Raw genomic sequence first — 27,199 nt, 5'->3', positions numbered from 1 at the left:
GAAATCAAGTCCTGGCTATACTAGTAAAACAAGTCTTGTACTCCCTGTACCACTAAGCCATCCGCTAACCTTTTCGCCTCAATGCCTTTAGGTGTGGGAATAGCCGCTATTCCAAACAAATGCATCAAATCTCTTCCCAGCAAATTAACTGGACAAACTTTCGATATAATTACCCTACACCTAACAGTTTGGTTTGTTTGCGGATCTGTGAACAATAGAGGATGAGACAGTGGTTCCTTATAAATTTTCCCGTTTGCCACTTTCACAAAGACAAACTCGTCCGTTTCGCAGTTCGGGGGCAGAACTGCTGGACCCAAAAGTGTACGCGATGCACCTGAATCACATAAAAACTCCACTTTCTCTCCCTCAACCAAAAACTCTATCATGGGTTTTTGATCTAGATGCATAGCAATACCCAAATGTGCCAGGTTTATGACTTCACAATCACAATCCTGCCCTTCCTTCTGAGTGTTCTGACATTCATCGCAGAGAGTGTCTGCCTCATCATCATCACAATCATTCTCACTTTCTTCTTCTCTACAATAATCACAATAATGAATTTGGCGCCTTCCTTTACTATCATATAGTCATGCGGAGCCCTTGTTTGTAAGCTGTGGGGGATGTTGCCACTCTTCACAGTCGGCAGCAAAGTGCCCACGTCTACCGCATTTAAAACATTCTCCACGTTTTAACCTCCCCTCATATTCCTCTGAATGTCCACCCGGTTTATTTAATGTGTCCCATTTTGGGCCCCCACGTTTTTGTACGCCACCACGGCGCCCTTGCCCCCTTTGGTCCTGTACCAAAAATATACCACCATCATCCCCTACTGCTAACACTTGTACTTTTTTTTTTCTTTTTTAAATTGAAATGTCGCTCAGCATGCCGTGCATATTCAAACAAAGGTTGCAGTCTACATGTTCTGTGATCTGCCTTATGCTTAGTAATAAAACTACTTATTGGACCCTTACAACCTTTAAGAAAAGCATTTTTCAATTGCTGTTCATACGGACTATCATTAGTCTGATCCTGTGGAATCATCATTCCACAATGGTTATTGAACACTTCTGTCAATCTTCCAATATAGTGATCTACAGATTCATCGTCATTTTGGATGCACTGATTTATTACTGTCCAATCTGCTCTTGGACGCCACTTATCAGAAATTCTCTTTAACAGATCAGTGACTCGCGTGTCTGACACCCCAGAATTATGCTTTAATGTAGTGCCGTCATCTGCCTTACATGTCCAAGTACCACAGACTAAGTGCCAATCTGGACCCAGGATTTGTCGCACTACTTGTTCTACTTCTAAACCATTTAGATGATAACTTAAATGCATACCAACTATGTCCTCAGAAAACATTTGAAAATGAACCTTGGGATGAGGAATACCATCTTTAGCTCGTTTTATATCCTCTCTAGCCTAGGGACGATAAACTAAAATAGTTGGCTCTTGTCCAACATCCCCTACTTGTGGGTTTGCAACTTGTATTAAGGGAAGGACTTCTGAGTGGTCAGAAAGTTTAATGGCCCAACGTCCTTGCCCTGCTGGTCCTGACCTTAACTGCATAGGTTGGTCTACCTGTTGCAAAGCAACCTTGGGTACTACGGGAATTTGTGGGTAAATTGGAGGGGTCATGACGTTTCCTTGATCAGCCAATAACCCACCCTGCTGTACAGATCCCACATCTTCAGACTGATATTGAGGAGGTTCCGCAGGTACGGCAGCAGCAATTTCCCCATACGGTGGGGCGGTTGCCTGCCTTTGTACCGCACAAACTGTATGCTCATCCTCCTTATCTAAAAATAAAGCTACTTTTCCACTTGGCACCAGTGATCCCTTTTGATTTATTTTTTCTTTTTCCTGGCACTGTTTTTCTTTTATAGCTCGTCTATTTGCTTCTTCTAACCATTTTTGTGCTTGGGGAAATCCCAATTGTCTTTGCTTTTTAGTTCTAGTTCCCGCATCTCTTTTCAAATCTCTAACCAATTTTGCACAGGCATTCTTATTCAGGGTACCATCAAAATCATACTTCGACTTCCACTTTTTCAAAAATTTAACATTATTTTTGTTTAAATCTTTCATATACTTAGCATCAACATTTAAACAGGCATCACTGTCACACTTGCAGCATCTCGAACCCATGTTTCTCCTAGATTTCTTATTTTAGGACTGTATCAAAGTTATTTTACAAGGCTTATTATAAAATGGGGCTATCTTAACGGGTGATCCTAACAAAATAATCTTAACAAGTAATCCTACCCACCCTTAACTAAAAATAAAACCCCTATCGACAAGGTTAAATTAAATTAAAAGAAAATTTATTTTTCATCCTACCTGAACCAGATGAGACTCTGTTTCCCCTTTTTGTTCAGAAACCGTCCCTCAGATAGGGATCAGAGAGCGGCCGGCCTCTTTTCAATGACAAATCAGTCGGAGGGCTTGTAGTCGAGGGAATCTTAAGATGAGAAACCCTCACCTGCACAGGTTTTTCGGTCTCTCTGTCGGTCTGATCCGTATCTTCGTAGAGGTTTCCGGTCCGAAGGACCAAAATATCAGAAGAAAAATTCAAACGAGTCGCATCTGCCTCAGGTGATGAAAAACTTCTTTATTAGCAGCTAACCAGATTACACAGCATGTTGGCCAAGATGATCTCCTCTGGTCAACTTGTTTACTGACATCAACTTTTATACTGCAAGCAAAACAACTTTTTGTTACATTTCTGACCGTTGACAGTTGGCTATGAAAAACATATAGGATAAACATGTTTATCACAAATTACCTCAAACCAACAGTTAGTACAGAATGTTCAAGAAGTACAGAATGCTCAATTCAACAACGGTAGCTCAAAATTTCCAGGATACACAGCCTGCCCCTGTAAATTAATTCTTACTCGGCCGTGCGTCCTTATCCCAGGTTTCACTAAGCTATAACCAAATCTCTTTATTCTGAAATGCAGAAAACAGATATTATTCAGGTTCATAAGCAATGCTGCATTTTGTTCACAGATGAGGCCCATCTTTGACAGGCATATCCCAACAAATAACATATTCACTTTGCAAGAAGAGGGAAAAGACAAATAACAGTATGTTTTAAAACTTTTCCTCTTAACAAGCCTCCAGTCTCTTTCTGGTGGCAACGCACATTCCGGGGAGGTCCCGTCTGATAGCAGATAAACTCAGCAGGTCCATTCTATTACCTCACTAGTGGTCCCTCAACCACAAAGTGGTGAAAATGATTTTTCGTTAGTGGGGTCAGCCTTGCTGTGATCTTTTTGTATCACCCCAATCAACAAATGTAGCAGCTTCTTTGCCCTAACACTCCCAGAGGAGGAGTCACTGAGGGACGCATTTCTCCACGATTGCCCCCACAGTCTATTGTACGCTTATCCCCCAACTCCCTTGATCCCCAGATTCTCACAGAAGGCAGCCAGATTGAAGAGCAGAGTAATCGTCATTGCACAGTACTGCCTTGACAAGTGTGGTTCCTCTTTCTTTGGCCTCCCCTACTAACTCTTGGATTCTGAAACTGACTCCAGACTTTTTGTCCCATCTTACAGGACTGATTCAACCAGACCTTCCCAACCTCAGACTGACCGCCTGGTTTCTCCAATTCCATTGATGGCCAGGCAACCTATGTTTTTCTCCCCAGTCCATTCTATTCTCCTATCATCCCATAAAACTTCTACTAGGAAATTGTACAAAATCAAGTGAAAAAGATTTGTTTATTGGGCAGAGCAAAATCACACAGAACCCTTTACAGCTCCTACATATGCAGTCCTTGAATTTCTAGAGGAATTGTTTAAAGGAGCAAGCACATCCACTATTAAAGTTCAGCTAGTAGCAATTTAAAATTTTCACAGTTCTTCCTTGGCTTCTGCAAAAATGTATTTCTGAAGGGACATATCTACTAAGACCTCCCTTTAAAGGACCCTGTATCCCCATGGGATTTAACTCTAGTATTGCAATCCTTAACTCAATTTCCCTTTGAACCTGCAGCCAAATGTGATTTAAAATTCCTGTTTTAGAAGACAGCCTTTCTAGTTGCTATAACCTCTGCCTGGAGAATATCAGAACTTGATGCTTTATCCTCCAAACACCTTTACTTGGTCTTTCACAAGGACAGAGTTATCTTACAGACCAATGCTTCCTTTCTACCAAAGGTGTTGTCAGAATCAAATATTAATCAGTCCATTCATCTTCCAGTATTCTTTCTAAGTTTCAGTAACCAATGGGAATTCTTGATGCATTCATTGGATGTCCATAGGCAGTTACATTACTGTTTGCATTGTACAAAAGATTTCAGGAAATCAGACCAACTTTTCATCTCCTTTGTGCACCATAGGTTGGGGCAACCTGTCAAGAAAGTAATTATAGCCAGATGGATAAAGGAATGTATTTGTTTGGTGTATGCAAAATTAAATGTGCCCCTTTACAAACCTGTAAGAGCTCGTTCTACCAGATGGGTGACAACTTCCACATTTTTTCAGTCTAGAGCTTCCCTGGATGATGTTTGCTTAGCTGCTACTTGGTCAGATCCCCATACCTTTATCAATCACTGCAAATTAGATCTGGTCTCAAGGGGAAGAACGGGATTTGGCTCGGCCTTTCTCAGGAATATCCTTCCTTAGGGTCCACCCTGGGCTCAGGTAGCTGAGGACTCTGCCCCATACGTTGAGGTTGAATGAAAATTGACATCAGATAAAGAAGTTATGTAGTCATCATAACGTTCCATTTGTATTGTTTATTTTCATTCAGCCTCAACTCCTCACCCACCAACCCCCAGCCTATTTTGTTCAAGTTCCCTCTGACAAGAAACATTTATGAAGACACAGTCAATAGTCCTTGCTCCCTTGGATTTGAACTCCAGTGATGGCATCTTGCATAGTTCTTTGTTTATACTTCTCCTTCTCTCAAGCTCTATGTATTATTTATTTATTTTACAGTTTGTTTACTGGGATAGTCGATTGGGCCAAGAAGAGCCCATTTTCAATGGAGTCCCAGGGAGAAACGCTCCATGAACAGCAATATAATATGAAGACAATGCATTTACATTTATGTAATACTATTGAAGAATGATGATATTACATAACATGATAAAAAAAAATCTACGATTGCAGTGAAAATTCAGTTAAAGTAAAAGGCACATACACACACACATAAATAGGTCAATTAAAATAAGAAAAAGCCATTGGTGCATATTCCTGTTAAAGTTGTTAGAATGTGAAATAACACAGGGTTGGCATTACAGTTTTACATGAAATCTTAGCAGAGTTAAAATACGATGGGGGATAAGGGGTGTTAATTGTTGAATATAAGAAGGGTGGGACAATAAGAAAAAGAAAAAAAATATAGGAGTAAATGAGAGAAATGAAGATGTTAGTAGTCAGAGAAGCTCAGTATGATGAAGAGAAGTGAGAAGTAAAGGAGTGTGAGAAATGGGGAAAAAAGAGGTGAGTCATGTGGGATGAGAGCAGGAACATTTCCAGAGGGTTTTGAGATGGGAATGAAGCAGGGTCTTAAAGGTAGAGTGATAGTCTGTAGTACGAATAAAAGGTGGCAGGGAGTTCCATTGGTGAGCTAGGGAAAAGGATAGTAGGTGTTTGCCTGGAGGACGAGTAGGCTTGTACAGTTCAAGTAAATTCTGTTTATTGGATCTTAGAAGTCTGTTGGGTAGGTGCATTTTGAAGGAGGAGGCAAGGGAGGGGCAGATGGAGGCCATGAGTAAGTTGAATATAGGTAAGATGGTTGGGAAGTTTGAGCCAATTTGGTTTGTGGGGGCATTGTAGTGATGGGAGGAGGATTTATAGCTGGTAGCAAACAGAAAATTTGTTTTAACAGGAGGATAGCTTTGTTTTTAGAGAAGATTGAAAGTTGGTAAGAAGTGAGGCACCATACAGGAGAGAAGGAATGAGGAAGGTGTTGGAGAGTACAAGTTTAGTAGTGGGAGTGATAAAGCAGTTATGGAGGAAGAGCATGCCTAATTTCGGGTGGGTTTTCTTTATATTAGTTAGTAGGTGTGTATTGAATTTTAACTGTTTTTCAATAAGGACTCCTAAAAGCTTTGCATGGGAGGCTACCTCGAGAGAGGTATTGTTTTTGGCTAGTAATGGAGAATTATTTCTTGTCTATAATGGTACTTTTTGAAGGGGAAAATAACATAATTTTAGTTTTTGATGCATTGAGTGATAGGTGGTTGTCTGTCATCCAATGTTCAGTATAAGAGAAAGCATCCTGAGTTAGTTTTAAGAAAGTGGAGGTGGAAGTGGCGGAGCAGATGATCACAGAGTCATCTGCATATTGAATCAGATTAGCACTAGGAATGTTCTGGTGGAAGTCATTTATGAAAAAGGTTGAACAGTAGGGGACCCAATATGGAAACCTGGGGTATGCCTGTATATGTATTAAGGAAGGAGGAGGTGGCTTTTTCCATTTGACAGCTTGTTGTCTGTCAGAGAGGTAACTAGAAAACCAGTTGACAGAAGAGTGGGATAGGTTTAGATTAGAGAGTTTAGATAGGATAAGGTTATAGGAGATAGTGTCAAAGGCCTTGGATAGGTCCAGAAGCAGGATGGACACAATACAACTGGAATCCCAGGCTTTGACGGTTTTGAGAAAGGAGAGGAAAGCGGTTGTGGTACTGTGGCCAGGTCTAAAACCATGTTGTGTGGGGGTAAATAGGTGGTTGTCTGCGAGGTAGGGTAGAAGTTGAAGGTGGATGCACTTTTCTAGAACTTTTGCAATAGGGGATCAGATAGCGATTGGCCGTAAATTGGGAATGTTGTTGTTATTACCTCCTTTGTGAAAGGGAATGATATAGGCCTTTTTCCAGAGTAGGGGTACATAGTTTTCTTGGATTGAGCAGTTTATTAGAATGGAGGTGGGAAAGGCGATGGCATGAGCAGCAATTTTGAGGAAGTAGGAAGGAAAGTCATCAGGGGCATTTGAGCATGGTTTCAGTTTCTGAAGTAGTTTTTATGATGAAGATAGGAATGGGTTTGATAGTGAAAGAAGGGGGTTGGAAGGCGGTAGTGTTAGGGGAGGGAGTGAGAGGAGGAGGTGGAAGTGAAGCTTTGTTGGGGAACGAAGTAGTTAGTTTGGCTATAGAATCAGTAAAGAGGGAGTTAAATTGGGTGGCAAAGGAGAAGTCTGGGACATTTTGGTTTCGATCAGGGAGCCTCTCATCTGAGGGGACAGGAGCATTGTGGGTAGGGAAGAGCTTGTGAGTTTGCAAGCTTCCATGAGGTATAGTAATGGCAGAGTCAGACCCGAGGTCAGAGCTGAGTCCCATACATTGAGGCTGAATGAAAATGGACAACACAGATGGAATGTTATGGTGAGTACATAACTTCTTTTTTGTAGACATTGGTGTATCCTATATGCAGTACTCTTAGATGGGGTTCTTGACAAGGCATCTTTATATGGAATAAAACTTACTGGTTTTGACTGGGAATCCCTGTTCCTGCATATCCTGGTTTCCCACTAGCCTTCCCTTACTCCTTTCACACATACTGTGCTTACCTTTTTGTCAGCTGATACGGTAAATCCTAAGTCCCTTTCCAGTTATAGTGTTACTGTTGTCCAGTCTATTTCAGGACTTTTTTCCATGAATATTATTTAAAATATATTTGCAATGATTCTGTCTCATTTTGGACCATTGCTTTTTCCTCACCAAGTGCCTTCATCTATCTACCTTCTGTAGCAGCTGTATTAAAACACATTTCCTTTAGCTTCATAGTTTCATACTAAAATTATGCCCAAAAGAGACTGAGTAGCTCAGCCACATTACCAAATACTGGTAGGAAACTAGCAATGCCCTCCGTTAAACAAACTTTCCACACAGATTCCCAGTGAAAATTTGCATTCACACATCCAGTCATCCAGACTGGTTTTAAGTTACTAGGGAAGTACACTGTTTGATAGTTAGCTGTCACGCCTTATGGTCTTGCTGATGTGATAGTTTAAGGTTAGTTCTCTAGAATGGGTGTTTGCTTTACCACTTGTAGGTGAAGGAGTTCAAAGAGTGCTGGGTCCCTTAGGAGTCAGTATGACACCGAGTAGAGCCACAAAGCTTTTAGTCTATCAGAATAACGAAGGGTTTTGAGACTTTAAATCTTATTTGGTAAGGAAATGTTGATCAAGATGGTTTAGATACTTGGTGAGGTACATGCCAAAGAGTGCATAATAAATGATGGCCCTAAAAAGGGATAAATACAATGGGATTATGACACCTTTGGACCTTGAAGATACCACAAAGGATAAGCTGTGCTTAGTAGAAGGATTTTCTAACCACCTGGAGACATGTTGATCAAAGGAAAGTCTGTTATCAACATATGTACCCAAGTCCCTGATGACTGTTTAAAATTTATGTGGAGTGTTATCTATATGGTAAGCAGTAATGATGGTAGATTTACCAAAGGAATTTGTGCTGCATTGTTTTGCTTTTTTGTTTTTTTGGTGTTTTTTTTGTGTTAAAGGTAAGCCCATGATTAATATACCAAATATTTTTCTTGAATACAGTCCTTGTTGAAGAATTGCAGTTTGCACTCATCAGCAAAATGGCTGAGGCAAAGTCCCATGATATTATTTTTTTATGTCTCAGAAATATATACCAGAGGATGGGACTCAGGACAGAGCCTTGTTGATCACCACTAGTAACTTTTTATTTTGTGTAAACCAAATACCTCTGACCTTAATGTTATAGGTTCTGCCTAAAAGATAATTACCAATGTTGATTTGGGAGTGTTTGTCAATAATCCCACCATGGGGATAGTATCAGAGGCCTTAGCAAGGTCTAGTTAAACAGTGTAGACTTATCCATGGCCTCAGTAAGCATTTCAAAGAACTGAACGAGGCTGAGCAGACACTATCTGCCTTTTACAAACCCTGATATGTTTCCAGAGGTATAAGGTCACACACATCATTATTTATTTGATCTGAAGGTGGTGTTTTCATTTGATCTTCAACCTGTGGGACCCGGATATGGCATGGATCCAACTCGGCTGCACACTCCAGCATCAGACCCAAGCCCCAAGCCCCTCCCCTACCCTTAATGTCCCTGTCTCCCTGCTCCCCTTCAGATCTCATTTGCTGCTCGTGAGAGACAGCAGCGTGGATTGCAGCTCCAAGTTCCCTGTAGTGTAAGTTTAGCTTTTGGGTAAAATTTTCTCTTCTATTTTACTTCCTCCTTTTTCCTCTACTCTGTCCCTGTGTGCTCTGGCATTTTTCCTTTAGTTAAAAAAAAAAAAAACTCTCTCTTCCCACCTTTACTTTCCCAGCTGGTGTGTGTGTGTGAGTGTGAGTGTTCCTATCATTATGGCTGAACTCCCTAAGCCAGGCTTTAGGAAATGCACAGTATGTGGCCCCCCATCTGATGGCCACATTCTGTGAATTTCTTAAAGCCTGGTTTAGGGATTAGGGGATTCAGTCCCCTCGCTTTGATCGACAGGAGGAACAAGTTAATTCTCATGGGCTTTCTTCCCTTGGAGGCCTCTACTTCCTCCTCCACCCCGGCTTCTGGGACTCATACTCATTCCAAGAAGTCTGGGGATGGGGAAACGTCTAAGACCAAGGAACAGGACAGGCCTAAGAAGTGGTCTCCCAACCGCACTTCTGTAGTTGAGCCCCCGGCCAAATCTCGGCCGGATCCAACTCTGGGCTCACTTCGACTCCAATCTCTGCATTTTTTTTGCCAGAGATTCCCTGGGCTTAGTCCCCTCTCTGTGTCTCCCCTTGGTGCCACTCCAGGTCCAGGTCAGTGGTTTCCTCCAACTAGTCCTCCCGTAGGCTCTCTGAAGCCTAGGTGGACAGAATGATGTGGCGGTTTATTTGAGCCCATATTCAGATGGGAGTTTTGCGTGCTCGATCCCCCTCCGGGCTGGGAGCATTCAGTCCACCTTCCTTCCGATTGCTCCTTCTCCAGTCTGAACTCTGGTTTCAGAGTCATTGGGTCCGAGGTTTCCCAGTGACAAGGGGTTGGTGCTGGTTGTTCCAGGTACCAAGATGCCGACCATTGTCCTGAGTGGTTTGGCTCTGACCCTTTTGGAGCCAACCGACTCTGAGCCATAGCCTCAGCATAGAATCCGAGGGAATGACATCGACTACGAGGATTTTGGAGTTGGCCCTTCCACTTGGAGTCTCGGTGCCTGGAGGTTCGACCATGGCTCCCCTCCTTGGCACAGAGGGTGGCAGATCCAGTCTTGTTCACCCCTGCTACTGGGATTCTTTCGCCCTCTGCTTTAGATGTGGTGGAGAGGGTTCTCCCAACTCCCTCAAGACCCTTGACACTATCATCCTCTGAGTTTGTCCTGACTTTCTCTCTTTCTGGGCCAGAATCTGCCACCCTGCCCCCCTCAGGGACAGCCTGTCACCACTATGCCCCAGAAGGTTCCCCCCTGGGACCGCCCCAAAGTTTCTGAGTCCTCCCCAGAACCCCCCCTTGAGGAGCTGTCTCAAACGCACGTGCAAGAGGAGGCACTTAGACTCCTCACCGAAGTCCCTCATAGAAGATACCGATTTGGAGGAAGGGGAGAGCTCTCCCCGATCACCCCTGGAAGATGTCTCCTTTGGAAGATGAGTCTGTGTTCCTGGAGGCATTTGGCACAGGACCCTCTACCTCCTGGGTGTCCCCTCCTGTAGATTTACTTTTGTACTTAATTTCATCCAGAGCTTGGAAGGAATCGGACACAGTTGAGCCTTTCCCCAAGTGCTCAGATGAGGTACTTAGTGCCCTACTAGATAGACAACACTGGTCAAAGGGATCCCTAGTCAATGCCATGGTGGTTGCGGTGGCCACCAAGAAAGATCTTGCTCAGGAGAGCTCTACGGTCCATCCTCTGGACCTAGAGTCGCAGACTATGGACCATTTCAGTAAGCTGGCCTACATGTCAGCCACATTCACTTTAAATGAGCTACACTATATGGCACACGTTATCAGACTGCAGTGGGATCTGGTCAAAGAGGTAGCTGAGTCTGCCCCGGAGTCCATGTCGGCAGGGGAGAAAAAGGTGTTCTCCTTGTATGGCCTCCCTTACCTCAATATCCAAAACTTTCATGAGGCTCCTGTCACATGCTACAGAGGGTGCCTCTAGGACTGCCAGAACAAGTGTAGCCATCAGGCGTCATGCCTGGCTGTGACTTTGCACTTTCTTAGGGCCCTTCAAGGCATCATTTACAAATGTGCCCTACGATGGTTCCACTCTTTTTGGCAAGACCGTTCGAGACACTTTAGTCCAGAGCGAGAAAGATGGGAAGACCCTGTCTACCGTTGGGATTTGCTTCTCAACCCCACAATGATCCTTCTGTAGGAATCAGCATGGGGTGAAGAAGATGTTGTTCCAGAAATCTCAGGGCTCTTCCCATGATGCTCAGGACTCGCCTTTCCCCAGAGGCATAGGGGGATACAATAGACACCGCCTTTGTGGCAAAAGGGGCCCAAGGAACCAAGAGTCTCTAGATTCTTTCCCGGACACGTCCTCATAGCAGCCCTGAAGGGTTGCCTGACAGCTCGTCTCTAGAGGCAGTTGGAGGACATCTTTCTCTGCTCTCTGCAACCAATAGCCTGGGAGTCCATCACTGACTATTGTTGGGTTTTGCAGATAATATCCAGAGGATACTAGATTCCCTTCATTCAACCCCCAGTCCTTTACAAACACCTCCTGGACATCCCACCCACACAACTGGAGCAGGCAGCCACAGAAATTTCCAGGCTGCTCGAAAAGTGAGTCATCCAGCCTGTCCCCCAGACCAGTCTGGATCAGGCATCTATTCCAGGTTCTTTTTAGTGCCAAAGAAAATGGGGGACTTAAGTCCATGCTGGATCTGTCAACTCTAAACCTGTCAGTTGCCAAGACAAAATTCCAGATGGTCACTCTTCAATCCATTCTGCCCTTCCTGCAGAGAAATGACTGGATATGCTCAGTGGACCTCCAGGGTGCGTACTATCACATCAAGATGAACAGGTGCTCTTGGAGGTTCCCCCCCTTCCACCTGGGAGCCAATCATTTTCAGTTCAGTGCACTCCACTTTGGGCTCACCATCACCACCACCCCCAGAGTGTTCACCAAAGTGATGGTGACAGTGGCGGCTCACCTGTGGCTGCAGGGGATGTTCATCGTGCATACAGCTGCAGTCATAACAGATGGGTTATCCTGCCGTCAGGCGGGTCCTCGGTCGGCCGAATTCCAAAGTCTAGGTCCGGCATCGGTTGTCGTCACTTCTTCCCTGATGTCAGTGCGGCAGGGGTATAAGAGCCAGCCGACGCCATCTTCTTCAGTCTTTCTTGCCGCGCGGTGCCCAAAGTAGAAGCAGTTCGCAAGTGCCGGTCGGCTAGCTCCTGAGATTTACGAAAATATTTCAGCCGAAGTCTTCTTGAAAGCCAAGTACCCCGTTGGGGAAACTTTTCTTGCCTCAGACCGATGTCAGACAAAGTTAATAATTGCATTTCATGTGGGAAGCAAATACCGCATAAGGATTTCCACTCTTTCTGTATTCCTTGCTTAGGCCCAGACCACGACGTCTCGGCTTGCCGTTTTTGTGCTAGATTCAACAAACGCACTATTAAGCGTCGGGCGGAGTTCGCCCATCACTATTTTGATAAAAAATTTAATTATATTATGTCGTCGGATACTCCGACTTCAGTTTTGAGTAAAAGACGCAAAGATAAGGACCGACATACGAGGTCCGCGACTTCTACTGACACCACACTAAGGCCGACTACCGGTTCTCCGGTTCTCAGTGAGGCACCTACGCAGCCCCTGAGTACCGATGACACTTCATTACCGGTGTCTTCTGTGCCCGAGGTCGCAGGCTCCTCGGCCCCCATTCCGACTACAGATACAGACGCCACTCTTGGCTGGGAAACTCAGAGTTTAGACAGGTCTGCCATTTCTCAAGGTGTCTTCAGGCCTTCCTCCTTCTCTATTAAGGCTTTCACAAAATCTAAAACAGCCATGAAAACTAAAAAACAAGGACCACAGACCCCCTCTCAAGGCCCCATGCCTAAAAAACAGATGCTCAAAATGGCTGAGGATTTGATTACTCTTATCAGGGGTTCTCAACCCCCCTCGGACAAAAGGCCCAGATTAGAGGAAGACTACCCTTCCTCAGATCAAGCCTCTATTACCTCTGAACATTCTGAGGACCAGGAATATACATATTCTCCTTTTGAAGACTCTGATGCAGAAGAGTCTATTCCCTCAGTCTCCCCCCCTGAGGACTACTCTTTTGGGGAAACCCTACATACTTTGAGGGAACACTTTCACTGGGAAGGCCAAGATTACTCAGATTCCAAGAAAAGGCTCAGGGATTTTCTCTTGCTCCCCCAGCATAGGCCTCTGGCTATCCCTCCTGTCTTAGATATATTAGATGATGTGTACACAGAAGCCAGCCTCAACCCAGATTCTTTACCTCCAGCTCCTGTTAAACCAGACGGGTATTACCGGGTTCCTGATTCACACCAGTTCCTATACAAAAGCCATACTGCTGACCCAGAAACTATTTCACAGGGTCCCAAGGGAATTAAGGCCTCTACTGCTAAAAACCCTTTACCTACAGAGAGAGATTCCAGAGCTTTAGAAAGGTGGGGGAAAAAGGTGTATACCTCGGCCACTTTAACCATGATGGCATTAAACTGTCAGTTCCATATGTTAAAGTATCAACAGCTTTTGTTATCTCAGTTGAAAAGCAAAATGACACAACCAGAACAACCAGATTTAAAAGAGTTGCAGGATTTGTTGCATAGTGCAGAGCAAGTGGGTAAACATACCTTGCAGTGTGGTTTTCTATGCTTTAGAGGCCTCATGTAGAGCTGCTGTTACAGGGTCTGTCATACATAGACATGCTTGGCTCAAAGAGCAAGCCTTACCAGATCATGTCAAAGCTAAATTACTAGATGCACCTCTTCAAAAAGATGTATTGTTTGGTGTTAAAGCTGAGGAGGTACTAAAGAAAATGGAGGAAAAGGCGAGATCAATGCAAACAGTGAAAGATTTCCTGCAGGTACAACCTCCACGTTTCAGCAGAAACTGGCCTTCAGAAAATTGGTCCTTTCCAGCCATGGACAGACCTCAAAGAGGCAGATACAGGCGCCCGAGGGGTAGAGGGCAATCTCAAGGATCATTCAGAGTCAGACAATGGCAAGCACCAACCCCAAGAGGTGGAGAAGATAGAGCACAGTCATTCAGAAAGCAGACACAATGACTTTCCCCTTTACCTGCCAAGCAAAGCTTTAATGGCAGCACCTTTAGGTGGAAAACTGGCATTATTCTCAAAAAATTGGCATATTGTCACAAAAGACAAATGGATTCTGGACATTATAGACAGAGGCTATAGATTCCACTTTCACACCCTTCCAAAAATGAGAGGCATGCCAAACCTGCCACAAAATCAAAGGGCAGAGGCACAAAAACAAATTTCAGCTCTCATGGACATGAAAGCTATTCAAGAGGTACCTGCAAAAGAACAAGGTCAAGGGTTTTATTCCAGACTATTCCTGGTACCAAGGAAAGACAAAGATTGGAGACCTATTTTAGACCTATCCATCCTAAACACATATTTACAGGTACCAAAATTCAAGATGCTCACATTACAGCAGCTTCTTCCCATGCTGGGCAAGGAGTCTTGGCTGGTAACATTGGACCTCAAGGAGGCATACCTGCATGTCCCTATCAGACAAGATTGCAGAAGATACCTCAGATTTCTTGCAGGTTCAACCCATTATTAATTCTCTGCATTGCCCTTTGGCTTATCTACTGCGCCCAGAGTGTTTACGAAATGCCTGGCATCAGTAATTGCCTTCTGCAGACTTCAAGGAATACAAATATACCCATATCTGGACGACTGCCTGATCCAAGCGGATAGCAAGGACATACTTCTAAAACACCTGGCATTTGTAATAAAACTGTTGAACTTTCTGGGATACACAGTCAACAAAAAGAAATCAAAACTAATACCCTTTCAAACAATAATTTTCCTGGGTGCCAGCTTGAATACAAACACCCAGATGGCCTACCTCACGCCAGACAAACAAGGGCAACTATCTCAATACTTCAGCAAAATGGCAACCTTCACCAGGCTGACTGCAAGGAAAGTCCTACAGGCTCTGGGATTCATGGCATCTTGCATCCTGCTGATCCCATGTGCAAAGCTGCATATGAGGAAACTTCAATGGTACCTAAAAAACTTATAGTCTCAACACAGCCACAGTTTGGAAACAATTATACCACTCATTCCATGTCTTCAAAAGGAATTTCTATGGTGGGCTCAAGCATGCCAAAGAAACATAGGTCTCCCTTTCTGCATACCTCAAGCAACTCAAATCATCACAACAGACGCCTCGGACTATGCCTGGGGGGCACACATGACAGATCAGTGCATTCAGGGAAAATGGTCCCAAAAAGAGAAGCACCTACACATCAACCAAAAGGAAATGCTAGCAGTGCAAAATGCTATTATGGCCTTCAAAGACCTACTGCATCCCGGCCAGCTATTGATAAGGACAGACAACACCACAGTGATGTGGTACATAAACAAACAGGGGGAAACTCATTCATACCCCCTGTGCAGACTAGCCATGACCCTTTGGAACACAGCTCTGGAATTGCAAATCCAACTTCAGGCACAATTCCTGCCAGGGAAGGAAAACACACTGGAAGACAGCCTAAGCAGAAATATGACAGATCTACACGAATGGAAGTTGCATCCTCAAGTTTTCGCAAAGATAACTCAGGCATGGGGACAGCCAGACATAGATCTCTTTGCTACCCACAGAAATTACCAATTGAAAAAATTTTGCTAAAGGACCTATCATCCACAGGCCTGGAAAGTGGACGCACTTTCTTTCAATTGGACAACGTTGACAGTCTATGCCTTTCCGCCTCTCCCTCTGCTGCCCAAAGTTCTATTAAAAGCCAGAGCAGAGAGGCCGAAAATGATTCTCATTGCTCCAGACTGGCCAAGACAACACTGGTATCCACTCCTGAAGAGCCTGACGCATTCCCCACCATGGATCCTACCTCTAGTGCCTCTTCTGTTGTCCCAGCACAACTTCAAAACTCTTCACAGCCAGCTCAAAACCCTAAATCTAGCTGCATGGAGAATCCCTTGATTTCCCAACAGACCCTCCTCTCCAAGGAGGTGCAGGATGTCATCTTGGAGGCCAGAAGACCTTCTACTAGAAAAGCCTACTCCGCCAAATGGAAACGGTTTTGTGCCTGGAATCAGAAAAAGGGCCAGAATCCTTGGGTAATAAATTTACCTCAAATGTTACAGTACCTAGCTGAGATGTTAAACAGTGGGCTTTCCTTCTCCTCCATCAAAATCCATGCTTCAGCCATTTCTGCACAATACAACACAGATCCTCCTTTATTCTCTCATCCTCTCTTAAGACAGTTCCTCAGAGGGGCTAAGAATATAAAACCCCCAAGGAAACCACCAGTCCCTGCTTGGGACCTCAACTTCATATTGGAAAAGCTGACCCTTCCTCCATTTGAGCCAGCTGCTTCAACAGAACTACAATACTTGTCATGGAAAACAGCCTTCCTTCTGGCTATCACCTCAGCACGCAGGGTTTCGGAACTACAGGCCCTCATGACTGTGCAACCTTTCATCATTTTCCATCAGGACAGTTTCCTTACGAACCAACCCTACCTTTATGCCAAAGGTAGTATCCAGTGTAGCCTTGAATCAGACTATCCACTTACCTACCTTTTACCCTAACCCACAAAACAAAGGAGAAAGACTACTGCATTCCTTGGACATTCACAGACAACTTTGATATTATTTGGACAGGACAAAGCCATTCAGGAAATCCGAGAAACTCTTTGTGTCCTATGCTACAGGTGCTCAAGGAAAGGCCATCTCCAAACAGACAATCTCAAAATGGAAAGCCCACTGCATACGCTTTTGTTACTCATTTCATGGAAAAGCTGTGCCTTCAAGCATCAGATCCCACTCCACAAGGGCCATAGCTACCTCTGCAGCTTTCCTCAGGGGGATTCCTACCAAGGACATTTTGGAAGCAGCCACTTGGAGTTCAGTGCACACTTTCTCCAAACACTATCACCTTCCACTTTACTCTACTCTAAATCTAGAGCGGGATTTGCCACAGCTGTCTTGCAGGGCATCCTTGCTCCTCCTAGTTCCACTTAGTGCCTGCCACCCCTACTTAGCTTTGGGATTCTACCCATCTGTTATGACTGCAGCTGTATGCACGATGAACATAGTACAGTTTTGTACCTACCATAAATGTAGATGTTCGAGTGCTCATACAGCTGCAGTCCAGGTTTCCCTCCCTCCATCCCCTCTTAGGACAGGCCTTATGACAAACACCTTCTCATACAACCTATTTGGGGTATTCTTTTATGGTGTATTTGCTTGCAAACTACTGTTTTTTGATTATTCTATATTGCATGATTATATAAGTTTATGTTTTGCCTTCCTTCTGGGGGCACCTGACATCTGGGGCAAGAAAAACTGAAGAAGATGGCGTCGGCTGGCTCTTTTATACCCCTGCCGCACTGACGTCAGGGAAGAAGCGATGACAACTGACGCCGGACCTAGACTTTGGAATTCGGCCAACCGAGGACCCGCCTGACGGCAGGATAACCCATCTGTTATGACTGCAGCTGTATGAGCACTCGAACATCTACATTTATGGTAGGTACAAAACTGTACTTTTTGTGTCTTTCCCTACCTGGATGATAGGCTCCCTCGAGGCATCGACTGTGTCAAGCCAGGGATCTTTTTCTTCAGACTGCTCACTATCTGGGCATAACCATAAACCTCAACAAATCCTAGTTGGTTCCTGTACAGGTTCTCTACTTCACTGGGGCCCAGACAGACTCTATTCAAGCAAAGGTATCTCTACCTCCAGACAGACTGTTAACCCTCCGACATCATGTTTCTTACATCCTTCAGGCCAAGTGTCCCCCACAGGATTTAGTCCTTCGAGGTTGTGGTCCATGGTGGCCATGATCACTCTCATCCCAATGGTGTGCCTTCATATGAGGGTCCTGCAATGGACTCTGGTGGTTCAGTGGTCCTTGCTAGACCTTCCCTTATCACATCTGGTTCGGTTATCTCAGGTCTGCAAGGATTTGCTTCTTTGTTGGCTTCAATGTCTGGATCTTCTTCTGCATTGCCTGTTCATTCTTCCCTCTCCTGTGATCACGGTGACCACGGATGGCTCCCTGCTTAGGTGGGGGTGGGGGGACATTGCATGGGAAAGATGGTTCAAGGCATGTGGTCTTCCCAGGAGACCCATCTGCATATCAATGCCCTGGAGATGAGGGCAGTATATCTGGCGTTGCATGCTTTTCATGCCCTTCTTCCTCAAGGGACTATTCCCATCCAGACAACTGTCAATAATCTGGTACATCAACAAGCTAGGGGACCAGATCTTACCCCCTTTGTCACGAAGCCATAAGATTGTGGGAGTGGTAGATTTCCTCTGGCCATTTTCTGGTGGCAACGCACATGCCGGGGAGGTCTAACATACTAGCAGACAGGCTCAGCAGAACTGTTCTGATGCCCTGCAAGTGGTCTCAGAATCCTTCAGTAGCAGAACAGATCGTTCTAAAGTGGGGTCATCCTTGCTGCAATCTCTTCACCTCTCCTTCCAACATGAAGTGCAGTGAGTATTTTGCTCTGAACCCCCATCCAGGGGAGTCCCCCAGAGATGCTGTAGTTCATGCTTGGCTCTCAGGTCTACTATATGCCTACCCTCTGCTGCCTGTGATATCCAAGTTCATTCAGAAAGCTCGACGGCTGGGGAGCTCAGTGATCCTCATTGCCCCTTTCTAGCCTTGGCAAGTTTGGTTCCCCTCTCTGTGGTCTCATGCAGTGTATCCACCTTGGACACTAGATCCCATTCTGGATCTGATTACGCATCCCTCTTGGATGCCATACCCAGACTTAGTCAGCCTGAAGCTTGCAGCTTGGCTGCTCCAGTTCCCTTGATAGTTAGGACTCCCGGGCTATCGTCTCCCATTAAGAAGATCTTGGTAATGGCTCACAAATCTTCTACGAGGAAGGTTTTACTCTAGAAAATGGAATTGCTTCTCGCTCTGGACTTCTCAGCATGACCTTGATCCTTTCACAGTGCAAGTTCCACCATTTTGGAATTTATGGCAGATATTTTTTATCATGGAGCTAGCTTTTCTATGGTTAAGATACAATTAGCAGCAATCTCTAATTTTCACATAGGTGAGTATTCAGCTTTCTTGGCTTTGTCCAAGCTTTGTTAAGAACCCAACACCCCCTAGGGATCTCACATTGGTGCTGCAAGCTTTAGTTTCCCCTCCTTTTGAATCAGCAGCTTTGGTCTTTTTGGTTGCAGTCACCTCAGCCAAGAGAGTTTTGGAGATCCAAGCTTTGTCTATTAAGCCTCCTTATATGTTTTTTTTATAAAGACAGGGTATCTCTGTGGGCAAATCCATCATTCGTGCTGAAAGTGGCTTCAGAGTCCAATATTAACCATGTCATCAGTCTTCCAGTTTTCTTTCCAAATTTCCAGAATAAAGGAGAGTACAAGTTGCATTTGCTTGATGTCCACAGGCAACTGTGTTTCTATTTGCATAGAACGAAATCCTTTCGTAAGTCTGATCCAACTTTTTGTTTCCTTTTCCAAACCTTTTGTGGGAAAACCTGTCTCTAAGGTCACAATTGCTTGATGGATTTCTGAATGCATTTCGTTAGCTTATTGAGCCAATGGGTTTATCTCCTCCAGGGCATGTCCAGGCGCATTCTACCAGGTCTATTGCTACTTCTGTGGCCTTTTGGTCCAGAGTTTCCTTCGATGATATTTGTTCTGCTGCTACCTGGGCTTCACCACACACATATATCTCCCATTATAAATTCAACCTTCTTTCCAGGAGCAGGGCATCCTTCAACTCAGCTGTGCTCTGGAACATCCTTCCATGAGGACCTTCCAGGGATCATTGGTAGCTGGGGACACTGTCACACAGGTTGAAGATCAAAGGAAAACAACTTCAGATAAAAAAGTTATGTAATCACCATAATGTTCCATTTGAGTTGTTGCTTTTCATTTGTCTTCCCCCATCTTGTGTGGGTTGTATAGTGGATCAGATGGAAGAGGCATACCCCCTCTATCTTGGCTAATTTTCTCTCTTGAGTTGTGTGATCATGCTAGCTCTGTAGGCATATGGTGTGGGTTGGGGTGCTGCTATTCTGCAACAAACTCTATCTGAGAGGAGGAGGGAGACAGGGGCATTATGGGTAAGGGTGGGGCTTTGAGCTTGGATCTGATTCTGGAGTATGCTGCTGAGTCTGATGCATGCAGGATCCAGGTCCCACAGGTTGAAGACAAATGAAAAGCAACATTATGGTGAGTACATAACTGTTTTTTTCATCTGTATGTCCCAAAGCCTTACAAAGAATACTAGTGAGATTAATAGGCCTGTCATTCCCAAGGTCAGTAGAAGAGACCACCTTTATGTAAGGGCACTACAATTGCAGTTCTCCACTCCTCAAGGATGTAACCAGCGGAGAGGCTCAAGTTGAAGAGTTGATGGAGGGGTTTTGCTCTTCTCAGCAGAATTCCATAGATGTTGTCAGGACTCATGGAAATAGTGTTTAATTTTGGAAAGTGCCAAAAGGACTTTGTTTAAAATGATCTCAAAAAGGGGAGTGTTAGTGGGAATGGAGGGGAGAGAAGGGAGGATGGGTGGACTGACGTTGGAAGAGAATTTGTCCACAAGAATATTTGCAATGTCCTTGAGGAGAGAGAAGGTGCTACCGCTTGAGATAAATCCAGTACAGAATTGTAGGTTACTTCAAATCTTCCTAATATAGGCGAAGAAGGCCTTGTGATTATCTTTTGAATTAGCTGCATAATTAAGTTCATAGTTGGCTTTTTATTTCCTAATGTAAAGTTTGAGAGACTTGCTTACCAGTTTATAATGCTGAAATAGAGACAGCTTTTAATAATGGCCAGGAGCTGCTTCTTTTTATTCTAGAGTTTGTTGATGCTGTAGTACTGCCATATCAGTTTAGTTGTAAACTTGTCATTTTTGAGCATTATTTCCGAGTCTATGCCATCAATTAAAAATACTAAGAACCAGACTGGATGCTGAACACTTTTTAGTGTTGCTGTATTAACCTTCCCTTCACACTGGGCTTTACTTGCCATTAACCTTTGTTTTGGGCTATTTAACCTCTGTTTCACAAAAGCTACCACTTTGGGACCTCATTCTAAGTCTAATTTCTAATTTGCCTGTTTCACATTTATGTGACTGGTGTCAGATACTTTATTAAAATCTCACTGATGATTCTGCCTTGAGTCTTGTGGTCACTCAACTCACACATGTTCAGTAGTTAATTCCTTTGGAAGTAACTGGTTTTCCTCTATGGTCACTGCTACTACTGATGTTAAATTATACAGGTTGGTAGTTTCCTGCCTTTGTATGCTACTAGTCTAAAAAATAAATTTATCAACCCTGTTCCATTCTTTAGGTATCATGCCATCCCATGATTTGTAATAAAGAGTAGATGTGATCACAAGAGGAAATTAATCCAGATTGCTTTAAATATCAAGTATTTTTGGGTAAGATTCAACGTTGCCCACCTCTGTTGTATACCTTAGTAGTGTCCATTGCAGAAATTCTGTCATGTTTGTCATGTGAAAGTACAATACAACACTCCCCCAAAAAATGGATTTGAGTTAGTTAGGATGGCTGTTCAAAGTTCAGTACTGTCTGGAAAAAATTTTACTTCCACTTCTGTTTATTACTCATGGGAATTCCAGAGGATGTACTTGAGTTACATGGAAGATAAAGCAATGCTGCTTATAAATTAGGGATCATTAAGGAGATGTTTCTCTCTAGTAATGTTTTGCCTATTTTGCAGCAAAGAAGATGGCTGTGCTAAGTCTCTAGTTGAAAAAATGAGCACCAGAAACTGAGTGGCAGGTGATGCAGGTACTATTATAGGGAATATGTAGGTGCTTTCTGACATAGAATTCTGGGCAGAGCCATAACTGACTTATCTAGTGGTCTGTGCCAGTTCCTCAGAATTGTTCCCCTCTCGCTCAGCTCTACAAATGAAGAGCAAAAAGAAAAAGAAAAAAAGGAATTTGGCAGACTATAAAAAAGTCAGCTGGTGCACTGAATTCTGCAGTAGTCAGTCTAAGCCCCCCACAAACTCTTTGACTGAATAGCAAAAAAATAAACTGTTGAGCTGCCTTTCTGTTCTGGCATTTTGGTACATAAAAAAGCTGTAGGAACTCTGGGGTATCTCCATTTAGCACTTTGAACCTGAGGGTTTCTCCATTCTTCCCACTTTTGCTACATCACTGACGTAAATGATGAAATAAACTGGAGCACCATTATGTAAAGCAGGGGGCATTAATGCTTACTGTGGCATTTATATTTCTGATAGCTGGGTAAACATACTCAGCACAGGACAGGTCTGAAATCTCTAAGTGATGTGTAGAAAAGCTTGAATAACTTGAGTCTCAAAATCAGCAGTATGGATGCACATAAAACTTTGAGTAACTTAAGCTATGAACATGTTGTTAGCAGTAAGATACATTTTGAAATGTTGGTTGTTTGTCCTATAATCAATTTACTGCCCTCTAATAGGTGAACATGTTTTAAGGTTCTTTACATAGATCTTTACCTGTGTTTTCCATCCCCAATTAAATATTCTTCATGGATGACACGATTTGGGAAGAGGCAAATCTTGCATGTCTCCGATTGCCTTTTGACTCTCTCGTCACTAGCATTTCATTTTATTCTTGTCTTTCTAGAATTCACCAGCAGCCTAATTTGCCATGTATGTGTAGGTTAATAACTCACGTTAGATGGGAAGAAAATTTTTTGAGTGGCTTTTTGTGAAACTGTACTCATTTACTGATATATTTAGGTGTAATAGTTTAGCAGTGACTATGTTGCATGCAAGGCAGTTAGACCTGTTGTGTAACAAACTTGCTGCACTGTATTTTATAGGTATGTATTCTCACAAGGTGATTATGTATATCTGATTATCTTTTTATGTGCATTTTCAGCTGTTGAATCAGCCAGAGTTGTTATACCACAGCATGTAACCACAGGAGAAAATGTAACAATGGTCTGTGAATTTGACCTAAGGGAGGACTTTGATCCCAAGAATCTTGGAGTTTACTGGCAGTGCATTACAGATAATAAGGTAGAATCAGTTTGCAGTTATTACAATGGGACTGATAGCCTGGAGAAGCAAGCTCCGAGATTCCGTAATAGAACAACTCTTGCAGTAAACCCATGGAGAGCCATCCTCACTCTACAGAATGCCACCCTGTTGGACAGTGGAATATTTCAGTGCACCATCAAGTACAAATGGCCAGCATCTGATTCTGATGTACTTAGTGTGTCAGGTACAGCTCTCACCCATGCATGTTAAATTATTAAAAACATAAGTAAACATATTTGTAGTATACGACAGTGTACAACTTGCAGCAAAATTGTGTATCAATCATATGTTGTATTCAAACACCATTAGTCAATGAGTTTTGTAACAGTTCTTAGTAACTATGTTAGTATTTGGGCTAAATATCTCTACCTATATGAAACTGTACCCCTCCAGAGAAATACCCAATTGGTACTGTTTAAAACATTATTTTTCATTTTATTTAATGTGTGGAGGAGACAACAAGGACAATTAATTATTGATTGAGAAAACAACTAAAAATTGATATAAGAAATGAGAAACAAGTTGACTGTTATGTATACCTTTTGTATTTTCATTCAAGTCCTTTTCATTTATGTATATGGATGTTCTGCCTTTAAATTTATACCTTCAATTAAAGAGGTAATTAAATGCCAGCCAATTACACAGCCTTAAAAGTTTTGAAAGTTGTATAAAATAATGGAATTGTGAGGATACACTGATTCTGAAGAAGTCTCCTGGTAGGAGATGAAAGCGCTAAATCAGTGAAATTAAGCTTATATGTTTCGTATTTTTTGTTTTTGTTCTGTTTTTAGCCTTTGGGCTTTCTGAAATAAATATATATTTTTTTGTTTGACGACCTTGGGATTCCTTGGACATTTCTAGTCCTGGTATATGTTAAAGACAGCCTTCATTGTACCGAAGCAGTATCCTGCATTTGTGGGTTACAACAAGGACAATATCTGAGTTTCAGGCTCTGTTAAGGTACCAGATTTCCTTGCAACGTAATATAAATTGATGTGTATTACTGCAAAAGGAGACAAATTAAATTAGCTTGAAAGATGTGAACTATGATTTCCTGAGATCTGTATTTCTGTATGTATTTTACATGTCCATATATGTCAATGAGACAGTATATGGTGGTATCTGCGGTGGTGCAGCGGTAGTGTTGTTGCCTCACATCAAGAGGTTCTCCCGTTCAATTCACGGCTGGAGTGCAGGGAGTGCCTTCTGTGTGGAGTCTGCATGTCCTCCCCGCAGTTGGGTGGGCGTACGAAAGACATGCATAAATGGGCGTGCCTTTGTTGAAGGTTGGACGTCGAGCTGGCACCTCGGCGTTTGTGAAAATCTACTGCCAATCATTAGCGGACCGGAGTTCCACTGTGGCGACTCCTCGCTGGGAAAAGCCGAAAGACAAACAACATGAAGATAGCCAATGGAAAAAAAGTTAACCATCAACCAACCAAGTTTACATGTATTTTGTGCACCTATTCCAAGTCTCTTGTTCCATAATCCTCCACCCTAGAAGGCACACTTTTTGCCTCCTTTTACCTGATCCTAGTCGCCGCATGCCTCTGCTGTCAGATGTGTTCTCCTTTAGTCTGTACCACTCATATTAGTTTCCCATCACCCAGTTTGCAATCATGTATGTTCTTAGCTTGACACCCTCAATATCCCACTTACCAACAAGCATTACTTAATCGTATCTCCACACTTTCTTTTCCAGTAAACTGTGCTAGCGTACTGTAATTTCAGGGATGACTGAAAATGCAAATTATTAAATAACATATTGTGTTTACACATCTCCATATCTGCATAAAACCTTGACACCATAGTCATGATACTAAAAGGCAAACAACTTAAGCACGGGAAATCTGTTGAAATGTTACCTAAAGTAGTACTTAAACTAGGAGGCTGTTTATATCCCTTGCTGACTATAACTATTAACTTTGGGTTTGCACCAAATTGGAGTAACGGAAATACCTGCTTTCCCCAAAACCATGTATTCATTTTGGCCTGAGTTGCTGCAGTCGTTGACTGTATTTGACATTAACAACCTCAGCAAAAATCATTTCCTTTTTTCATAAACTTGAACTTTTCGCAAGGAAAGTGTCACGCATCACACTTTCTTCTATTTTACCTGATGTATGGTATATATCCTTGATGTTGCCGTCTTACTTTACATTTTTCTGCTGCAATAGCGTACCATAAAAATGAAACCAATTCATTTAGAAGTGCAAGCTGAACAAATTCTTCATTTGTTTGATAAGTGCCCACTTTTCCACAGAACTAACTCCTAATATCCTAACTAATGGAGGTGACATTGTTTCAGTTAAAATAACTTCAGGAGATGCATTAGGCAATATTCCTCACTGATGTGCTTTTTTGACCCGTGAAGCACAGTGTAGTCTATATTTCTTCAGTGATTTTGTCCCTTTTTGAACTAGTGCAGCATTCCTTATAATGGTGATGTAGTGACAAACCTTGTACAAAGGGCAGTCCAGAGAGGTCAGAGTGAGGAGCATTCACTTTAGACCTTTTTGCTGCTCAGAATCCATTGCTCACTGGACTGAATTTGGGTACTGCATCTGATAATCTTTCTATTTTTCGGTGAGTAAATGTATACTTTTATGCTGTCAATGTAGTTCCAGAGAACATAACACTTTCTATAATAGCTAAGAAACTGAGATTTCTCGGCAAGAAGTCTTTTAACAAGTATCTTTATGGAAGACAAATATGAGCAAAAGATATTTATTCTGAGTTTCTGTTTAAAGTGGGCCCTTTTGCTGTACATCCATGCCAGACCTCCCTGTCTCCCACCTAGGTAATGTGCATTCTGTTTCCTGAGGCATTAGTAAGGCTAAGGACCCAGTATTTTTCATCCTGACTCCACTTGCCAGAATGTACAATAGCCTGAAGCACAAGCCATTCCATCAAGTAAATGACCAAAGCAAGCTTCTACAGGCCTCTAAACTAAGTTAATGCCAAGGACCTAGTATTTTTCATCCTGACTCCACTTGCCACAATGTACAACAGCCTGAAGCACAAGGTATTACATCAAGTAAAGGACCCCAGCAAGCTTCTACAGACCTCTAAACTAAGTTAATGTATGTTAAAGTTTATTCAGCTGCAGTAAAGCTTAAAACTCTATTCCACCTCTTAGCTGATTTGCACATCACCTGTACCGCCCACCCAACTAACAGGAAGTTAAAAATAAATATCTCTCTACTTCCTCACATCTAACCACCACACCCTATCCCGCTCCTCTCCCACCCACAGTATCTCCCAAACTACAACTAAAATAGACTGTAGAATCATATTATTTCACTAATTCCCCCACCCCTTCTTGCAGTCTTAAACCACCTGAAAGTCCTCCATTCAGTTTCTACCATGACTCCATACAAAGTCCCTTACAGGCACAGATCTTTACAATTTACCATCTGTTGTAAGTTTAAACTCTCAGAAACCCAGTGATATACTTAAGGATTGTTTTCTTAGCTTTTTAAATATTTGAGGTCCTGGCTCATCCCGCTCCGTTCACTGTTGCTGCGCTTGGGCTCACTCTGCTTCCCTACTCTACCCCCATTCCCACTGACCCCTGCTTTCCCTAGATTTATACCTACCATTACTCCACCCCTTAAAGCTTGTTATCCAATTATCAATACTCCCACCTCCATACATCCAGTTAACACCAAAATCTCATCTAGTACTACAGTAGCTCCACTTTAGGTGGTCACAATCTGCTCCCTACTGCCCATTTCACTACTCCTGCCTTCCAGAGCTCAAATGAAACCATATCACTAAAAATTTTGTCCCTTCTCTCTAATCTGCTTCTAACATTATATATCATTCTCCTAATCCACATTACCTGCTTGAACTATTCCCCAACCCCAGCAACATTTACATACTCTGCTCTTGCTCTACATCATGACAACCCCACAGAAAGAGGGGTCCGAATAGAGAGATGAAAGGGGTCCGAATGGAGAGATGAAAGGGGTCCGAATGGAGAGATGAAAGAGGTCCAAATGGAGATACGA

At 43.1% G+C, this 27,199-nt stretch overlaps 1 protein-coding gene across 1 annotated transcript in view; it reads left to right on the top strand.

The window, feature by feature from the left end:
* The window catches only part of LOC122813700 (CD276 antigen homolog), a 349,850-nt gene that overhangs the window by 170,728 nt on the left and 151,923 nt on the right, over nt 1–27,199 (top strand). Inside the window, exon 5 of the mRNA XM_044086153.1 lies at nt 23,026–23,370. Within this exon, the coding sequence (XP_043942088.1) occupies nt 23,026–23,370 (345 nt within the window). The remainder of the gene's footprint in view (nt 1–23,025; nt 23,371–27,199) is intronic.

This window comes from Protopterus annectens, chromosome 10.part0, assembly GCF_019279795.1.
Source record: "Protopterus annectens isolate FY-2018-M chromosome 10.part0, PAN1.0, whole genome shotgun sequence".
Taxonomy (NCBI): Eukaryota; Metazoa; Chordata; order Ceratodontiformes; family Protopteridae; genus Protopterus; species Protopterus annectens.
This window is presented reverse-complemented; position numbering and strand designations above follow the sequence as displayed.